Source organism: Lithobates pipiens, unplaced genomic scaffold, assembly GCF_037356315.1.
Source record: "Lithobates pipiens isolate NorthernLeopardFrog02 unplaced genomic scaffold, aLitPip1_a1.2 Scaffold_16, whole genome shotgun sequence".
NCBI lineage: Eukaryota > Metazoa > Chordata > Amphibia > Anura > Ranidae > Lithobates > Lithobates pipiens.
Window position 1 is genome coordinate 504433627 of NW_027507748.1, and position 18743 is coordinate 504452369.

The 18743-nt window shown below is 35.6% G+C and overlaps 1 protein-coding gene across 6 annotated transcripts in view; it reads left to right on the forward strand.

The window, feature by feature from the left end:
• Window positions 1–17329, forward strand: part of DACH1 (dachshund family transcription factor 1) — a 427793-nt gene extending 410464 nt beyond the window's left edge. For all 6 annotated transcript variants that reach the window (XM_077483130.1, XM_077483132.1, XM_077483131.1 and 3 more), the window contains one exon: window positions 15587–17329. In XM_077483130.1, coding sequence (XP_077339256.1) covers window positions 15587–15624 — 38 coding nt within the window. In that variant the 3' untranslated portion in view covers window positions 15625–17329. The remainder of the gene's footprint in view (window positions 1–15586) is intronic.
• The last annotated feature ends 1414 nt before the right edge of the window (window positions 17330–18743 follow it).

Sequence of the window (18743 nt, forward strand, 5' to 3'; positions counted from 1 at the left end):
ACCTTGCTCATGCACAGTAAGTAACTATCACTTCACAGACCTCCCTTTCATGACCCCCATAGGGGGATTTGTGACCTTCTCTCCTATGACAGTGTTTAGACATAGCAGCCAATTGTTAGGGCTGAACACTGTCACATGACCCATGTATAAAAATACGACCATTCTTCCCAATTTCCAACACTTAATTTTAGTGTGAGAGAAAGGACTGGTAAAGGAACATTGGCAAGGTGAGTATAAAGTATTTGGGAGTGGCAGGCTTTACAGAGATATTGTCACTTTGCCCTGTTTGGCACATGATTATGTTGATGAAGACATGATGATGATGGTTTAGGCCAAATTAATGAAAAAACACAATAAACATAAAAACTATATTGTGCAAGCTCTGCAATTTCTCACTTAGATATGAAAGGTGCAGATGAACTCTACAGAAGTGCTTCTCAACTTCAATCCTCAAATAGCGTAAAGAAATTATGTTTTGAATATATTTTTTTCAGTGTGAGCAGCAGTGTTACTTTCTGATGTAGTGTGCAGATTAATATTGTTTCTACATGAATAAAGTGCAGTGTGTGACCACAGTATACACCCTCGAGCAGGTGTTCATCCACCACCCCCCGCATGGAACATGAATGGTGGTGATCACGCACCAGAACCCCCCTTGCACCACTGGGATGGTGCCATGAAAATACTGCCTTTCCTTATGGAGGCAGGGGGAAGGAAGAGCCGGGGCTGCTTGGACCGATTCACTGGTGGGCACATTCTCCTCCTGGCCACATAGGAACAGGAAGTGTGTCCTGAGACACAATTGGACAGGGAGTCCTAAGACCTCATAACCAAAAGGGGCTTCCTGATTGTCCAGGCAGAGAATGAGGTAGACAACAATGAATATTCATTCGCTATTGTCACACAAGTGAATGTGCTCCAGTTGCAGGGCTCTGCGCCCCAAGCACACCCTTTTTTGAAGCTTATTAGAGCCTTGGGCTCTAATCATGTACTTCAGAAAAAAAAACCTCATTGGAATCAATGCGTCTGGCACCTTGCTTGTAGATTAGTGGGCTGAATGCATGGATGGGGTGGCAACTCTGTGCTCCTTATGGAGTGGCTGCCACTACCTTCAAAGTAAAGTGCAGAGTGTCTCATCTGCCAACACAGCATATACCTTCAAGCAACTGGTCTTTAAAACCTCACCCCTTGCATAACAAGTAGAGGGCTTGCAAAGAGTAGGTATTTATATTAAGTGCAGTTACCAGATAAGCTGCCTCCAGTCTTTACCTCAGAGATTACAATGGATTGGCAGAGCTGGAACAACCAACCTGAACACATGCAGACTAGTTTTTTCAAGTCTTTAAAAAATGGCTTAAGCCGCATAAAAACATTAATATTGCAGTTTGCAGCGCAGTATTTAACTTTTTCAAAGCCTGCAACATACATAACTATTGACTAGTGCATTTTTAGTCCTAATCTGAATAATGGTCAATGAACTGTGTTCATAATCTATGAACCCTGACACATATGATCAATTATTTTTTTATTTTTACGATAACTAGTCAATATTTTTAGTGGGCATTGTTACCTGCATACATGCAATTCTTGTAGGAATGTTTATAACTGGGCTGCAGTTTAAGAATACAGTAATCATCATCAGGTTGGATTTTTGCTTCTCTAGCATAGACCATGGCCTAGGGTTGACTTTCAGTAAATCATTCTTGTGTATTATGAGAGGCGTCATCCTGTTGCCCTGTGGCTCTTAATGGCTCATTTTTGTTACTGTCCATACACAGCTTGTTCATATTTGTTGGTGGAAAAGTGTACTGCATAGTTACAATTTACCATTCAGAATACTTTAACTCAATTGGGTTTTGTCAGCTCACATGATGAATAGTTGGCTGCTGAACACATCCTAAAGCATTAAGATATTACCAATCATATGTATATTCAAATCTTACAAAGAAATGCTGGCACTTTGGGATCCTTTATTAATGGTCTGTGCATTATTAAAAAGCATACTTTATGGAAATTGAATATTAAGTAGGCACCTAACCTGCATAGGTGTATTTTGTTTTGCAATAAAACTATATTTTTACCTGGAATAAAGCCATATAGTACATTTTATTATCATGCTTTATATTAGGATGTTCACAATGCAGATATACCAATATTTTTGCTATTATTATTTCAAATGTTCAAACTATATTAATGAGAACATCATTTTGGAGAACTAATTATTTCTATTTGTCTTGTGTCACACTTTCTAATTCCCCTATATTAGAACAGCCAAAGCAAATTAATTGCTTTTCCAGGAGTTGGACCTCAGCCAAGAATGAGCTCATGTTTTCTTTCCGTTTACTTCTTTCTAGGACTGTATTGTGTGAGGCAACCCTCTTGATAGAAAACATGGTCCTGAGAATACATTTGTACACTTTTTGTTGCTTCTCACTGGATGAAATGCATATAAGTTTAAGTGACCCACTAGGAAAAATAAAGTTCTTAGCTGCAAAATTATACATCAAAACAGTTAAAGTGAAATTAAAATTAAATGAATGAATCTCAGTGAAGCAAAAAAAGCAGTAATTAATGGTTCCCTTAATTGTCTTCATAAAATATTTGCATGGGTCTAATTTGCATAATTTGCATGTATTAATTAATCTTTCAAAGGAATTTTGTGCTGAGAGAAGCCAAAAAATCTCTTTGTTTTATTTAACATCTAATGAAATATTTATCTTCTTTAATGAACTTCTCATCTTCATTAAAATAAAAATTGTGCAACTTTGTGTGTTTTAAATGTTTTTATAATTGAAGTCTTCTGAAAAACCTCTTTAAGCTCTGAATGTCGACAGAACAAACATATTATCAAGCTTTCTGCGTCATTTAACTTCAACTTACAGTATAAAAGATGGAAAACTATACAACTGTTTATTTTATCAAATTGTGATACAATTTAATGTAGGATAACACTTCAGATTGCATTTCTTGCTTTCTCCCATTTTGTCAAACTTGCAAGAGAACTAACTTCCCTATTTGGTATTAGGATTTTTTGTTCACTTTGTATGGCTAAGCATTGCCACGTTAGCTTAAAATCATTATGTCTAAATTTTTTATTTTTTGTGCCATGGGATAATCATTACTACTGGCATAGGAACTGGGGTTGCATAGTCACAGCTACAACTGATCCCTGTGGGGGAAAAAAGGGGGGATATGGCATAGTCGCTGTCTGCTTCCTGAACATCAAACATGACCATCATAAACAGAGGTGCTGGTCATAGCAAGAATACTATCAATATTGAGGGGAGGGACTCATTTGTTCCTTCAGCTTGGTCATGGGATCTGGAATGTTAAAAGCATAAAGGATGCTTTGGTAACTGTTACTTTACTAGCCATGACAGCTTACCCTACTGTAGAATGACTGGCAAGCAGTCACTTGTACTTGATGTGATTTACAAGGAACTAATCAAATAAGAAAAACTGAATGAGGTACAGTAAGTTGGTGCCCAGTCTAAGGATCTCTGAGTCTACAGGCATGTCACTTGGAATTACAGTTGTATATTTCTTCCAGCAAGGAGAATATAAGGCTAATGCTCACAAACATACACATACACAAGAATAATGCTCAAAGACATATATAGGCATACCCCACTTTTAAGTACACAATGGGGTTTATTTACTAAAGCTTGAAAGTGCAAAATCAGGCTCACTTCTGCATAGAAACCAATGAGCTTGTATCCCCAGCTTGTTCAATTAAGCTTTGGCAATAAAACCTGGAAGCTCATTGGTTTCTGTGCAGAAGTGAGCCTGTTTTTTTCACTTTCCAGTAAATAAACCCCATTGTGTACTTAAAAGTGGGGTATGCCTGTGCATATAAGAGTAAAATCACCTCACGTGGCACTTAATGGGTGGTCCAGTCTCAAGATGCGTCTCCCCTGTGTCACTCAGGGGCAACAGCAGGAGAAAGAGGGTGTGCCAATAACAGATAGGCCATTAGAGTCTATGGGTGATATCACCATTCCAGGCTTTACCAGCCATTGTTAAACACCTTCTGCTCTCCCTTGCAGCCAATGCTGGCTGACACGGGGGATCGGGTGACCAGACCAGAGGGGACAGAAAATAGGTAAATATGTACTTTCTTACTCAGAAAATTCAGCATAGGTGTTAGATGCATAGGCACCTCTCTTTTGTAATGTAATTTAGAAATTTAAACTAAACATCTGAGTAACTCTATGTTTCACAAAATTTTAAATAAATACAGTATTACATGCACTCTAGTTTTCAGCAATACTCTATAAATGTTGTTATTTTTTTATATTCTGTCATGAATAGACGTTTTCCACCTGTCTGAATTTTTATTTGTACCTGCACCCATTTCCTATCCTTGCAGCCATACGGTGTGCTTTTTTCTATAATTTACAAGTTAACTGCCACTTGCTGCAACAGTGTACCAAGCAATAGTTGTTTATGTCCTTAAAAATGTAACCCTTACATGGGTGAGCAATGTATTTAGTACTCAACCTTTGGTCATGAAAGGGTAATGTGACAAAGTTATCTACTCTATGGCAATTCTCATTACTCAAATTCATAGAGTGTAAGCAAGGTAAAAATGTGCACAAAGATTAAACTATAGTTGTTACTATTAATTTGCCAGGTAAGAATCTCCACATATGCTTAGAAAAATTACTTTTCAATCTAATTTTACTTGTAAGTGGAATTCTAGATTCAAATACTCAAATATAGATAGTGTTAGCAGTCAATCTGGGGCAGACAAATAAAGTATAGCAGAAGGGCTGAAATAATCCACTTTCTTAGAGAAAATGTTGCTCTTAAGTTTCTGGAGTGCTGATCATATTATCAACAGTCTGAGATTTTGGTCTTGTGATCTCTTTTGGACCCAAATATCATCCAGTCTGAACACATACCTTAAATCAGGTGACAAAAAATGGAACTGCTTTAAAAACTCATATTAAAAAGAAGTTTTTGTTGTATTTGCAATCGCATTTAAAGCCACACTGTGGCATAAAGCACCCCTGTAACGTGTACTTCCCAACTCAAAGTTTTGCGAGTGCCAAACTATAGGACATAAATAACAATGCAAACATTTAGAGCAGGTTACTTGGAGGATGCCTTCTCAAGAAGCCCAAGCATAGTAGGTAGTTAAAGACTTAAATGTGTATCTGCACCAAACCAAACAAAATAAACTATGACAACTGCTCAGATCAATTTACAACTAGCAAGGTGTCCTTGGACAGAGCAATACACAGAGCAGCTCAAATGATAAAAAAAAAGGAAATTATTTTTATGTGGGCAAGAAACATCATTAACTGGTAATATGATTGGTATGTAGATACACACAGTTTTGTCAATCACATGTATGTTGAGATCCATACAGGAAGTACAGCCTCTGTGCTCAATACACTGTCTTTTTGTACCCAATCAGTATGTATTTATAAGTTGACCCCAGTCTCTTCTGTTAAGAACCCAGTGTCTTGAGAAGCTCTGCTTGTGTTAAAGGACATTTTTTTTCTCAAACACACTTTGAGGTAAACAAAATTTTTGCTAGGCATCAAGCAAATTCACACCTACGTAATACCCACATTAAATATGGGCAATAATATAGAAAGCAAAGAAAAGGAATTGACACAGCAATTTATTAAGGATGGGCACTTCCAGTCATCCAGTGAAGTGTTCTCTCTTGCTATGGCAGTGAATTACAGAGTATTCATATCAGGATGTAATGCAACCCAGTAGAGCCACTTTTTAGGATGGGTCCTCTGTTGCCTCCACCTCTTTAAGAACTTCAGCCCCTCTGGCACACTAAGTTCAGTACACAAAGCCTGTAATGTCACAGAAAAACAATACAATTAATGTTTAGTACCCAGTAGTAGTACTACACCAAATAAAACAGGCAATGAATCAGTTAGTAAAGGCAAACTTAATATATTGTCACCCAATATGGTTGAAATAAGCAAATAAATAGTAATAACACAATGTAGCATACAGGGTGTTTAAGAATAAGGACTAGGCATAAGATGACAATTTGTAGTCGATTTACTAAAACTGGGGCAAAATCTGATGTAGCTGTGCATGGTAGCCAATCAGTTTCTAACTTCAGCTTTTTCAATTAAGCTTTGACAAGAAACCTGGAAGCTACTTGGTGCACATAACAACAGTTTTAGTAAACCAGCATGCAGCATGGGTGCAGTAAAGATGCAGTAAGGGTGCGGTATAGGTGTGGTACAAGTGTAGTACAGGTACATTATTTGTGCGGGGAAGCTGCAGTAAAGGTGCAGTATACTTAATGCTTCCAGTAACTTAGTGCCTGCTAGCAGTGTAAAAAATGGGCAGTGAGCCCTCTCACTAGTCCCTGTGGTGCAGTTGTGAGCTTTAAAAGTAGAAAGGGAGCCCCCTTAGTCTCTCCACAGAATGTCTCAGATTCAGCAGTGGGAAGTAGCGGAAGTAGTGGTCTCCCTGCAGCAATGGTGCAGTTGCAATCACTGCAGTCTGTGCTGCTCTGCTTCAGTAGTCTCCAGTGGACTGACCTCTCAGCAGTCTGGTCAGTATGTAACAAATGTGCTCTCATTGCTTCCCAAGAAGAAGAAGGTCTTAAAGCAGTCAGTTTTTTCTTAAAAACTGTCCATCATTCCCCTCTGCCCCTGTGTCCTGTGGGAACTGTAGTGTAAAGGGTCCAAGTGTCCCATTCTATGGCTGCTATCCTGGACTTCAATTCCCTTGACCCTTAGTGTTCTGTATAGAAATCCATGGACTATCGTGACTATAGTTCTCCCTCTGGTGATTGGAGGGGATAGTGCAACACAACATTCAACATAACAGCAGTAAGCGAAAGTAAACTGCTTATAAAAAGGGAAATGTCTCCTTCCCCGTGTTTCCCTGGTCCAACACCTGGCTATGTGAGTGAACTTAGCAAACTTTTGTATTCTAGCATTGTTGCAGCACTTGCTAAACAGCGTTAGTAGCTCATGATTTTTTTTTTACTTTTGGCCTAAAAAAATACTCCCTAATCTCTTAATTATCACTTGATGAACACTGTGGCTTAGATGCCAAATAGCTCTATAATAGATTCCAGCGTTGATTATGTTTTGCAATATCTTATTCTTATGTATAATTGCTATAGCCTAAAAAATGATGTCACACATCAAATTCAAATGTAAATAATTAATAATACATAGCTTTACCTAAAATTATCTTGATACATACATGTTTAGTGAAATAGTTCAGTATATAAAAACAGAAATTACATTTTAATGTTTTCATGTCTGACTAACCATACTAGTGTAAACAGACAGTTTTTTTTAGACTGTATGTTTATCTTGTAGTTTTATTTTTCTTATGTTTTATTTTATATATCCTAATATCAAGAAGATCTAGAAAGACAGAAAAGGTTATCTACATTTCTGATAGCGCTTTCATATTTAAAGGAAGAGTTACACGATAAAACAAAACTAATTGGTTATGTGTTTTATTGCATTTCTGCACCTTTACATTTGCTATGTATGTATCTACAGTGTTTATTCTGTATCTATATATCTTTCTCAGTATGCTAGAAAGAGCTTTCTCAAACAAGAAATACTTATGCTTCTTGTATATTGGATCACTTTACTGCCATCTGCTGGTAGAAAGCTGGAAATTACATGTAGCTACTGTATAAAGCAAATGCTTATCTTACAGCTGTTTTATGGACAATAATATTAAATTTAAATATTTTAATACACATTTTGCATGTTACTTTTTTAAGCAGAGTCTCAAAAAATATAATAGTGGTCTACATTCAAGATGCAAAATAAAGTAACAAAATGGAATACACTAGCATTTTAGCCTGATTGTTGCCAGGATCAGGACAAGTACTCTTCAAGGTCCAGAGGACTTCTGAAAATATGTAATAATGTTGATGGCTGTCCATTTGTTTCAGCATAGAAGCAGGCAATGCTATATCAATTCATTAGATTTGTTTCCATTATTTAACTATTTACCACACTTACATGTTAAAATAAACATGTGTTGCTAGAAAACCACGTATAACCCCATTTTTTTTCTCAGCCTTTCATCATATATACATTTTCAGGAAGGAAAAATTAATTTATTTTAGTGCACACAAACACAATATAATACAAATTATAGAGGATGACATTGGGGGTTATTTATGAAAGGTAAATCCACTTTGCACTTGGAAGTGCAGTTGCTCTAAATCTAAGGGGTAGATCTGAAATGAGTGGAAGCTCTGCTGATTTTATCACCCAATGTGCAAGCTAAAATGCTGTTTTTTTTTTCTTTTCCTTGCATATTCCCCTCGGATCTACAGTGACTTTACTTCCAAGTGCACTTTCAGTGCACTTTCAAGTGCACTTGTGGTGCAAAGTGGATTTGCCTTTCGTAAATAAATCCCATTATGTAAATAGCTACCAAACATGTAGCGAGACTCAACTTGCATGTCCCTGTGAAATAGTGAAAAACTATAGCTCCTAAAAATTTTCATAGGTGACACTTTAAAAGCCTTTACGGGTTATCAGTAATCATGAATGATGGCCCTAAAATTATTGGTCTTAAGCCTTGTACACACGATCAGATTTTCTGACGGGAAATGTGTGATCAGACAATTGTTGGATTTTCCGGGGACAAATGTTGGATGGCATTCTTTAAAATTTTACGCAGACAAATGTCTGTTGTCAGATTTTCTGAGCATGTGTACACAAGTCCTTTGGCCAAAGTCTGAAGTACAAATGTGCATGCTCGGAAGTACAAGGACAAGCCAGAAGTGGTCGGTCTTGTCAACTTGCCCATTCTCATCTTCTTTAATAGGAGAATAATGAAGTTGCTTTGCTGGTGATACTGATGGAGTTATTGCTAACACTTTTAAGATCACAGATAGAACTATGTTGGTGTCCCTTGTTAATTTTACATTGTATTTTTTAAAATGTAACTGCCTATTCCTAAACTGTAATTTGAAGTAAAACACATAGCTAGGTATTATTCTCCATATTCTTTTATTATTGTGCATTAAAAAAAGAAAACAAATAAAATTAGAAATGCTATCTGCCAATAGAAAAAGGGCATTCTTTGCATCCAAAAATATAGAAAATATACCAAATCAAATCATTATTCAACCAAAAAAATTAATAAAAGCCTTGTACATGTGTCCTGCTTCTTAATATAGGGGGTCAACAATGCCAAGAGTTGGTGAAAGCAGTGGTCCATCATCCAGAGATAATTCCAAAAAAACATCTGGAGTATTCTCCAGGAGTTCCCACAACAAAGATATATGACATAATTGACCACGATTAATAAAGCAACCAATTTTTGGTCCAAGAAATCCTCCTCCTCCTGTTCCTGGACTGGACTTGGGTCAAAACAATAACTCCAAGGCCAATAATAAATAACACATTATCTCCTCCAATTCTGCAACATGGCTGGTTGATGAATGGCCGTTCAGAAACAAACTGAAAAGTGCAAAATGAAAAGTGTGAATTGAAAAGCACAAATCACCACTCACCAAAATTCTTCTAACAGGAAATTAGCAGAAGGAGCCCAAAGGGTCACGCTAAAGAGCTGAAAGACCACATAGTACGTCACTACGTTCATGTTTGTTGGCTACAATTGTGTGCCGTTTGTATGCAAGACAAGTTTGGGACCAATGTCCTTTGGACAAAAGTCGGAGGTTTTGTCTGCGTAAAATCCAATTGTGTGTACGAGGCTTTACTCTGAAGTTCACGCAGATACATCACGTTTGTGGTGAATCGCTGTATACATACACGCGTGGGACCTAAGCTTGTGTTTGCATTTGCACGTATGCACAGGAACAGAGGGGGTGCTTTTGAATAGTTTTTTTTATTTTATTATTTTTTTTGCACCTTATTCCATTTATTTACATTCATTGCTATCACAAGGGGACTTTGATATCTTTGGATAGGTGAAAGGTACTTTTTATAGACACATCAAAGGTATATTATACCCCCAATGTGTTCCCTACTCTCCAATGCAGCTATTTAAGCACAGATCGTTCTTAGTTAGCTGCTTCCCAAGATGTAGCAGTCCAAAAATGACAACTCTGAAACCAGAAGTCATTAAACTTTCATCGCTTCCAGCTTCTTTCGTCACAGAGGAGATCAGGGAATGGATGCTCCTTGATCATCACAATCTCCTCTGTATCTAGCTGTCATGTCCATTTATTGTGTACTCCTGAGCCCCCACAAGCCATGAGCTTGTTATAACCACTTGCAGCCAGAATGTTTTTGTATGGTCGGAGGTCAACAAGTCATGTGAAATCATGCAGTCAGCAAAGCATGAGAAAAAGTAGATTCATGTTTGGTTTATTTTATCTGCACATGGTTGGGTAGAACACAGTTCTCTACAATTTATTGAGGGAAGATTCTCAACTCCTTTAGTAAATCTACTACAATGCTTGGTTAATTAAGCAGAGCAGTGTGAAATAACAATACGCACAGTGCAAAAACCCATATGGCCCACATTTCAGTTAACTGTTGTCAAATTAGATAATATATGAATTCTGATTTAGATTTACTATTTGGTGTACTTTTTGTAGTCATTGGCAGTTTTACCATCCTGTTTACCAAGCTTGCATTTGTACTCGCAACACTTTAATTAAGTATATATTAAACTAAATTATATCAAACTCTAGTTAATATACTTTTAAGTATTTGGCAAGCCCTGTTTCTAAAATATATTGTCTTGCTAAAAATTTGTTTACATCTGTTTCCTTGTATTTACTTTAAAAAATGTATTTTTGTGAGTTGTGCTCCAACCATTGTATTAGGACAATGAACACTGTTCTTGAAAATGACACAACCACTTGGCATGATCGGAGTGCCATATAATTGTATTTTATTTTAAGTAATTGTTTTCAATGCAAACTTAAACTATTTAGAGTCTTTTGTGCATGAAACCACACTCTCAGGATAACAATATTACAGCAATCAGACAGCACTCAAGTGAACATAAAAATAATGTCAATCATTCTTCCCTCTCAAAACATTTAAATAAACGTTGCCCATAGAGGTCCCTTCTCTGAACACAGCCTTTACACCTTCCTTAATTTTGATTACCCCCCTACAGGAAGTAAACTGTATAATAGAGATTCTAAATTATTGTGTCATAAAACTCTGTTTCTGATCTCTGAATCAAAGGCTATATTCTGTTTCAAGGAAAATCTCATTACTAACTCCAGATTAATAGGATCATGTTCATAGCTCCATTGTAGTAGGCAGCCTGTGGGTCAGAAAAGAGCTGCTTCAATCAGAGGCTTCTAAGAGTCCAAAGCTGGCCATAGTAGATTTTTATGTGAACACTCGTACAAACATGTGTATGAAAGTTATCATCAGTGTATCCAATGACATAATCCATGCCATTTGAAAGTACTTTAAAAATGTTTGCTTTTCACATTCAATTTTGGAGTGAATGGATTTTCACAAGTGAAAACTACACTCGCTGTTAGAAACTCATTCTTTTGAGATAAAAAAAAATCCATCCTATTTCTTTGAATTTTTCCATCACTGAGGTTGAAAACAAATATCAATTTTACCCCACTAACAATTTTAACCGCTTCCGGACTGCTGCACGCCGATATACATCCTAACTTTGCAGAGGAATATCATTGTTATGGCAGCAGCTAGCTTCCATATCCCTGGTGTCCTCTTCTTTGGCCGGCGGGCCGGTTTCCAATAATGGTGATCTCTGCGGCAGATTCTCCCCCACCGCCACTTCCATCTATAGCTCCTAAAGGGCCATTTTTTTTTTAGATTACACTTTTTTTATTGCATTTTAGTCTAAATATGAGATCTGAGGTCTTTTTGACCCCAAATCTCATATTTAAGAGGTCCTGTCATGCTTATTTTCTATTACAAGGGGTGTTTACAATAGGAATAAAAGTGACACAATTTAAAAAGAAAGTGTAAAAAAAAAAAAGGTAAAATAAATAAGAAAAAAACATTTTAAACGCTCCCTGTTCCGCCAAGCTCACATGCAGAAACGAACGCATACGTGAGCAGCGCCCACATATGAAAACGGTGTTCAAACCACGCGATCGGTAGAGCGAGAGCAATAATTCTTCGGATGTCTTGTTTTTTATTTTAAAAAAAGTGCACTTGTAAGACTGCTGCAAAAATATGGTGTAACAGAAAGTATTGCAACGACCGCCACTTTATTCTCTAGGGTGTTAGAAAAAAATGTATAATGTTTGGGGGTTCTAAGTAATTATCTAGCAAAAAAAGCTGTTTTTAACTTGTAAATAGCAAATCTCAAAAAGAGGCTTGGTCCTTAAATGCTTAAAATCAAATGAACGTTCTTAAAATGAAAATGTTCAAATTAATTTCTACTAGTGTTTTGACAGCTTTAGGCAAATGTTTATCTTTGTGATAGATTAGTTGTGTGAGCATTTAGTATTGTCATTTTGTTTCTCATGCTTCATTCTTTGATAAAGTCTGTGTGCTTGTTACTAAACAGCTGTGAGGCTTGTTTTCTTGTCCTTTATTACCAGATTGTATGCATTCTTTACTGTACAGGACATCAACTTTCTATTGAAAAAAATTGTTTTAGATGTATTGACTTTATTTTCAAAGTTTGGTTCCCTTAAAATTGATACTTCAATTATTGCTGTTATCTGGTCAGTTGATTCATTTGATGACTTCTTCTTTGTTTTATTCTATTTTGGAATATCATTTTTCCTTGAACTGTTTCCAAATGCTTTTACTTTTCATACCTGCCAGATCAGGTGTTGGAACACAAACACACTTGTGTAAACCTTGAGATAAAGAAACTATGTCTGATTTAAAGCGGTAGTAAACCCAGTTTCAAAAAACACTTACATTCCCGGAATGCTGGAAATGCTAACTTTCACATTGGTTGTGCTCTCAACCAAAATTTCAAACCATCCAATGGCTGGTTTCATAACTGATCACATGTGCAGCATTATGGCAGTTTAAGAATCATTAGAGGCCAAGATGGCAGCTTCCTTGACTGAAAACGATAGAAGGGTTTACTTCCACTTTAAAGTGAAAATAATGACAATATTTTGCTTTCATCATGGAAAGAGTAGAGAAGGGTTACAATCCTTGTCAGGTTTATGTTGTTGTATTTGTCTCCATTGAGGAGAGTCACCTATTCTATTTGTCCTGGTGGCCTTTGTCACTGGGAGGGAAGAGAGTGAAAATCCAAAATTAGCAGTTGTCACCAGGAACAGAAAATCTGCCAGTAGGGACACTTGCCAATGGTCTAGGATTAGATTTTGCTTACTTTGGAGAATTTGCATCTCACTTTCTGTTGTCTCTGCTGAACAGGAAGTTTTAGAGAAATCTCCACAATGGGACTAAAATGCCCAAAAATTGTGAGTTTGATCTATTCCTTGTGCTATCCAAAACAAACAAAAAATATTGACTTCATATAATCTTTTACTCTCTTAAGCCTTTACTAAAAAATTAATATCTGGTATAAGTGGATAAAATACACTTAGTTCTGCTATTTGTCAGGTACTTATTTATAATAGTTATTGGAAAAGTATTTTAGATACACAAACGTGTACATAATGCTTAGTGGCCTCGTTGATTTATGTTAATAGCATCTACAATGTCTGAGTATGATTTTTCCCTTTATATTTCTTGCTGACATTTATTAATATTTTAAAACAAATCGACCCACCCAAAATTGAAATCTCACTTTTTAGTAGATTTTGGAGGATCAAATCAAATGCACTCAGCTTACTTATTATACATATCGACCAGCAGCTATGGGGGCCCCCTTGGGTTGATTTACTAAAACTGGAGAGTGCAAAATCTAGTGCAGCTCTGCATAGAAACAAATCAGCTCCCAGGTTTTTTTTTTTTGTCGAAATTTAATTGAAAAAGCGGGAGTTAGAAACCGATTGTCTACCATGCAAAGCTGCATTAGATTTTAGTAAATCAACCCCTGTTTCATTTTGTAATATAAAATTTGAAGTGTACAACAGGCTGAATAGCAATATCCTACAGTTGGGAGTGAACACCCAAAACTCCTGGGTGGGTGGGATCTGAGCCAAAAACTATGGTAGGGAAATCTCATCACTGGGGAACCCAAAAAGAATTTGAAACCAGTGGATGTTTCTGTCCAACAAACTCAAACTGTACCTCAAATATCACTTTTTGGTTTACAAAAACGTTTCAAGAAATTCCAATAAAAGTATAAATATATATAATAGAAATGGAAAATTATGTATTTCAAGTTGTGCACAGATCCTAAAATGAAACCCACTTTCTTAAGAGGAAATTGTTGTTTATTGTCTGGGTTTTCATTGATTAATATGTAGAGTCTCTGCCAAAGTTCAGTTATGAGATCTCAAGACTCTTTTATTGCTATAAACGGAAGATACGCTAAGCTTTGTGTACACTGTGCTTTGAAATTAAATTCCTTGCTTACGAGTACAAATATTAAATAGTATTATTAACAAAGAAATTGCTGTTTTAATAGTTGTTTTTCAGATGAGAAGTATAGACCAATTTTTCACAGTCTATTATGTAAGTCAAAACATATGTTACAGTCAATGTCATTTTTAAAAGCTTTTTTATCCTAAGTTTTTATTCACCAATTCAAACTATTGCTTTGTACAAAGGAATGAGTGAACTGAATCTAGGGTTTTTAAATTGGATCTGAATTGGGATGATTTGCAGATAACATGTAACACAAAAACAATATGTTGTAAAACTTCAGCCCACTGCTTTAATAATCTTAGTTTTTTTTTTATTATTCACTAATTCTAACCATTGCTTTGTACAATTAGTGAACTGAATCTAATGTTTTGACATTTGACCAGAATTGGGATGATTTGCAGATAACATGATACTAAAACAATATGTTATAAAAACTTCAGTCCACTGCTAATATGCAGCAGACTCTAATTTAGTGCTTTTGTCCCAGGAATGATGTATTAGTAAATAGCAGTATTATGGGCATGGGTTACATGAAATCTTGCCAGATAGAGTTATAAAGGTTTTTTTCTTAAAACACTGGAGGGTAGAGGAAAATCTCTAAGCACATAGCATGCTGCTGTAGGAAGCGGCACATTTTTGCGTGTTTTTTGTAGCACCTGTCTTATGTCAAAAGACATAGTAGAAGGCCTAAAGGCTCTAAGTTGTTATGCTTTAGAGATGGCCAATTGCAGGCCTTTGTTGTACTAATTGGTCTTTTGAGTTTTTCATTAAGTTCTTCTATTTAGAAAAAAAAACAAAACTGTTAAATTAAATATGGTATGCTAAATATTTTGGTATAAACATGTCTTTATGCTTTTATCAAAAATCTAACATCCAAATTGAATTCTAAAAGGAACAAAATTAGGCTGATTTACTAACTTGCTTAGTTAAGAATGTGCACACAATAAATGACCAAATAGTGTGCATATACAATAAGTAAATAGGGGTTTGTTTTTTACACAGGTGGATAATTTAAGTTAATCTAAACAATTTATGTGTGAAGATTTCAACTACATGAGTCATTCAGCCCTGATATCTCTGATTGGACCAATAACTGAAATATCTTATATCAAAATATACCATGGAAGTTTTCTAATATGTATTTAACTCAATTCTTTCTTTTGTTCTCTTTTTAGACAGCAGACTGTATTTAAAGACGAGTGTTATGTACTGAATTTAAACATACAACAGCAAAAGGCCTTGCAGGAACATACTGTGGACTAATTGAGAAATCCGAAGTCTGTGAATGCTTTGAAAGCATAAAAAAAGTTCCTTTTTGCATACCAATGTTCTTCAAGTACACTGCATTGTCAGGCTGGAGACCTGCAACTACTGGAGAGTCTGTTTTATAACTGTGTCAGTAGCGCTCCTTTTGTTGGATTTCGTATGAGATGCTGCTGCAATGTTGAAAAGACTGTGATTATCAACAAACAAGACCCACTGTACTTCATTTTTTTATGAAACTTGTCTGACATTTCTCTAACTGAGCACACCAGATCCTTCTAGCAGCAGCCACTTGGGTAACTTATACATTTTATCACACCTAAACCAGCAACAATGCTTAGATGTGAAACATTTTGAAATTAAAGAATTTTTAAAGGGCATGCACTAAAATGGAAAGTCGAAAAATAAAGAAGATCGCATAACTGCAGCTGAAGTTTTTAAATGGTAACCATATTTTCTTCGTAACTGAACAATTTTATTCTACAATGAAGAGCGCTTACTCTTTGAAACTGAACTACTGTATTTAATGAGAAGAACTCTTTTGCTGAATGTAAACGTACTATTTTGTGTTCATGAGATTACTCTTCACAACCAACCAAACAATAGAACTTCTTCAGAACTGTTGGGTTCAGGAAAAACACACTTTGTTTATTATTATGGCAGGCCACATGTACATAGACACGGTCACAAGGAAGATATTATGTATGCAGTAGACTACTAGTGTTTAGGAAGATAATTTTAGACAATGTTTGGTCACTCTGTTGGTTCTAAAGAAGCCTTTATAGTTTTAACGCATGCAGGCATGTACATATTTGTCCTGAGGTCACAGTATTAATTGAAAAAAAAATTAAGAATCTGGTGACAAGATGAACTTACATCAGCCACTTTTTATTTGTATATTAAGTCTTTTATTCCCTTAATCATCATAAGTAGGATTCAACTGTGGCTGATCAGCAAACCGAATCACCAGAAATATTTTTATATAATCTTGTCAATTTTCATTCAGATTTCTTTAAAATGAACTAAAACCTTAACACTTGATATACCTTTCCACTAATGTTGAGTATTGACTTGACAGTTTTCTGTCTGCTCACTACTGTATGGTATTATCACTGCCCATCTTATTATTGTGTCTGTACATTTTAGTGTAAAGGCGAGCTTTTTTGTCTTTTTTGATGTGATAAATAAAAGTACGCATTTTCACCATGTTCAACTGGAAATAAATCAGACATACAGCGGATAGATTTTTCCACTTCCTTTTGTAACCTCTGTGTACCCCTTTAAAGACTGAGCTCATAAATTAGTTCCAGGGAGTGTACAAATTTTTAGTTTCTACACATATCTAGTTTTATGCACATAAAATGTAATTTATTTTGTTATAACACATTAAAGGTTGTTTTTAATGTCAAGATTGAAATTTTATTCCTGTAAAGTTTCATTTCACCTTGATAATAAGTATTGCTTGTGTTTTAAACAACTGGAGCTTGTGAAGTCTTCCATGATGTACTCTGACATAACTTTTCTGTGCAAGAAGCAGAACATTTCAATTCACCAATGTAATTTTGAAATAAAAATATTGTATATACAATTTCACATTCATTTTTTATGAACCAAGCAATATTTTCAATAAAACATTATTAATACTTTGTAATATTTCCCAGTACTGGCTTTCCACCTTATTATAATAAACAGGATTTTTTTAATATACTTTTTTTATCATACAGTCTTTAAGGGGTAAACAGTGATAGCCATTGTTGCTCTTGAGTTATTATGGGATGCTAATAAGACTTAAAAAATACTTGATATGTGTGGGCCTCATGGTACAATATTTTGTGCTGTTTGCCATTATGAGGTTGTTTTACCTAAAGTATGGTATATTAACCTAGCAAAGTGAATGTTCGCTTACTTGAATATCTTATTATGTGCAAGGGTATTAAAAAATAGGATTTTTTTTGCACATTATTTAATAACTGAAGTGAACACAGGTTAACTTATTTTACTATATTAATTGAGTGCGAGCATTCAAATTTCTAAGTGAATATTTTGTATGTTTTTAGAAAAATCTAAAATAGATGATCATAACTGTTACTCCACAATATTGGATTTTTAACCACTTCAGTATCAGGCACTTTCACCTCCTTTGTGCCCAAACCAATTTTCAGCTTTCAGCACTGTCACATTTTGAATGACAATTCTGCTGTCATGCAACAAATCGTGCATATGGAATTTTTATAATTCTTTTCACACAAGTAGAGCTTTCTTTTGGTGGTATTTAACCACATAAATACAGGGCATTTTCATCCTCTTCCTGCCCAGGCCAATTTTCAGCTTTCAGGGATGCAACATTTTGAATGACAATTGCATGGTCATGCAACACTGTACTTAAATGACATTTTTATAATTTTGTCCCCCACAGATAGAGCTTTCTTTTGATGGTATTTGATCACCTCTGAGGTTTATATTTTTTGCTCTATAAACAAAGAGTGAAAATAAATATCCCAAATTGAAAAAAATAAAACAGATGTTTTCCTCAGTTTAGGCTGATATATATATTCTTCTACATATTTTTGGTAAAAAAACAAAACACGAAATAAGCAAATATTGATTGGTTTGCTAAAAAGTTATAGGGCCTACAAAATAGGTTATTGATCTATGGCATTTTTATTATTATTTTTTTTTTTACTAGTAATGGCGGGGATCTGCAATTTTTATTGTGACTGTGACATTGCGGTGGACAGATTGGACACTTTTGACAATATTTTAGAACCATTGACATTTATACAGTAATCAGTGCTATAAATATGCACTGATTACTGTATAAATGTCACTGGCAGGGAAGGAATTAACACAAGGGTTTAACTGTGTTACATAGGGAGTGATTCTAACTGTGGGGTGATGGGACTGACTAGAGGAAGAGACCGACCGGTGTTACTATATACTATAAATACATGATCTTTCTCCTCTCCCCTAACAGGATGTGGATTTGTGTGTTTACACACACAGATCCACGTTCCTGCTCTTTCATGAGCGATCGTGGGTGTCTGGTGGGCATTACGGCCACTGAGCTTG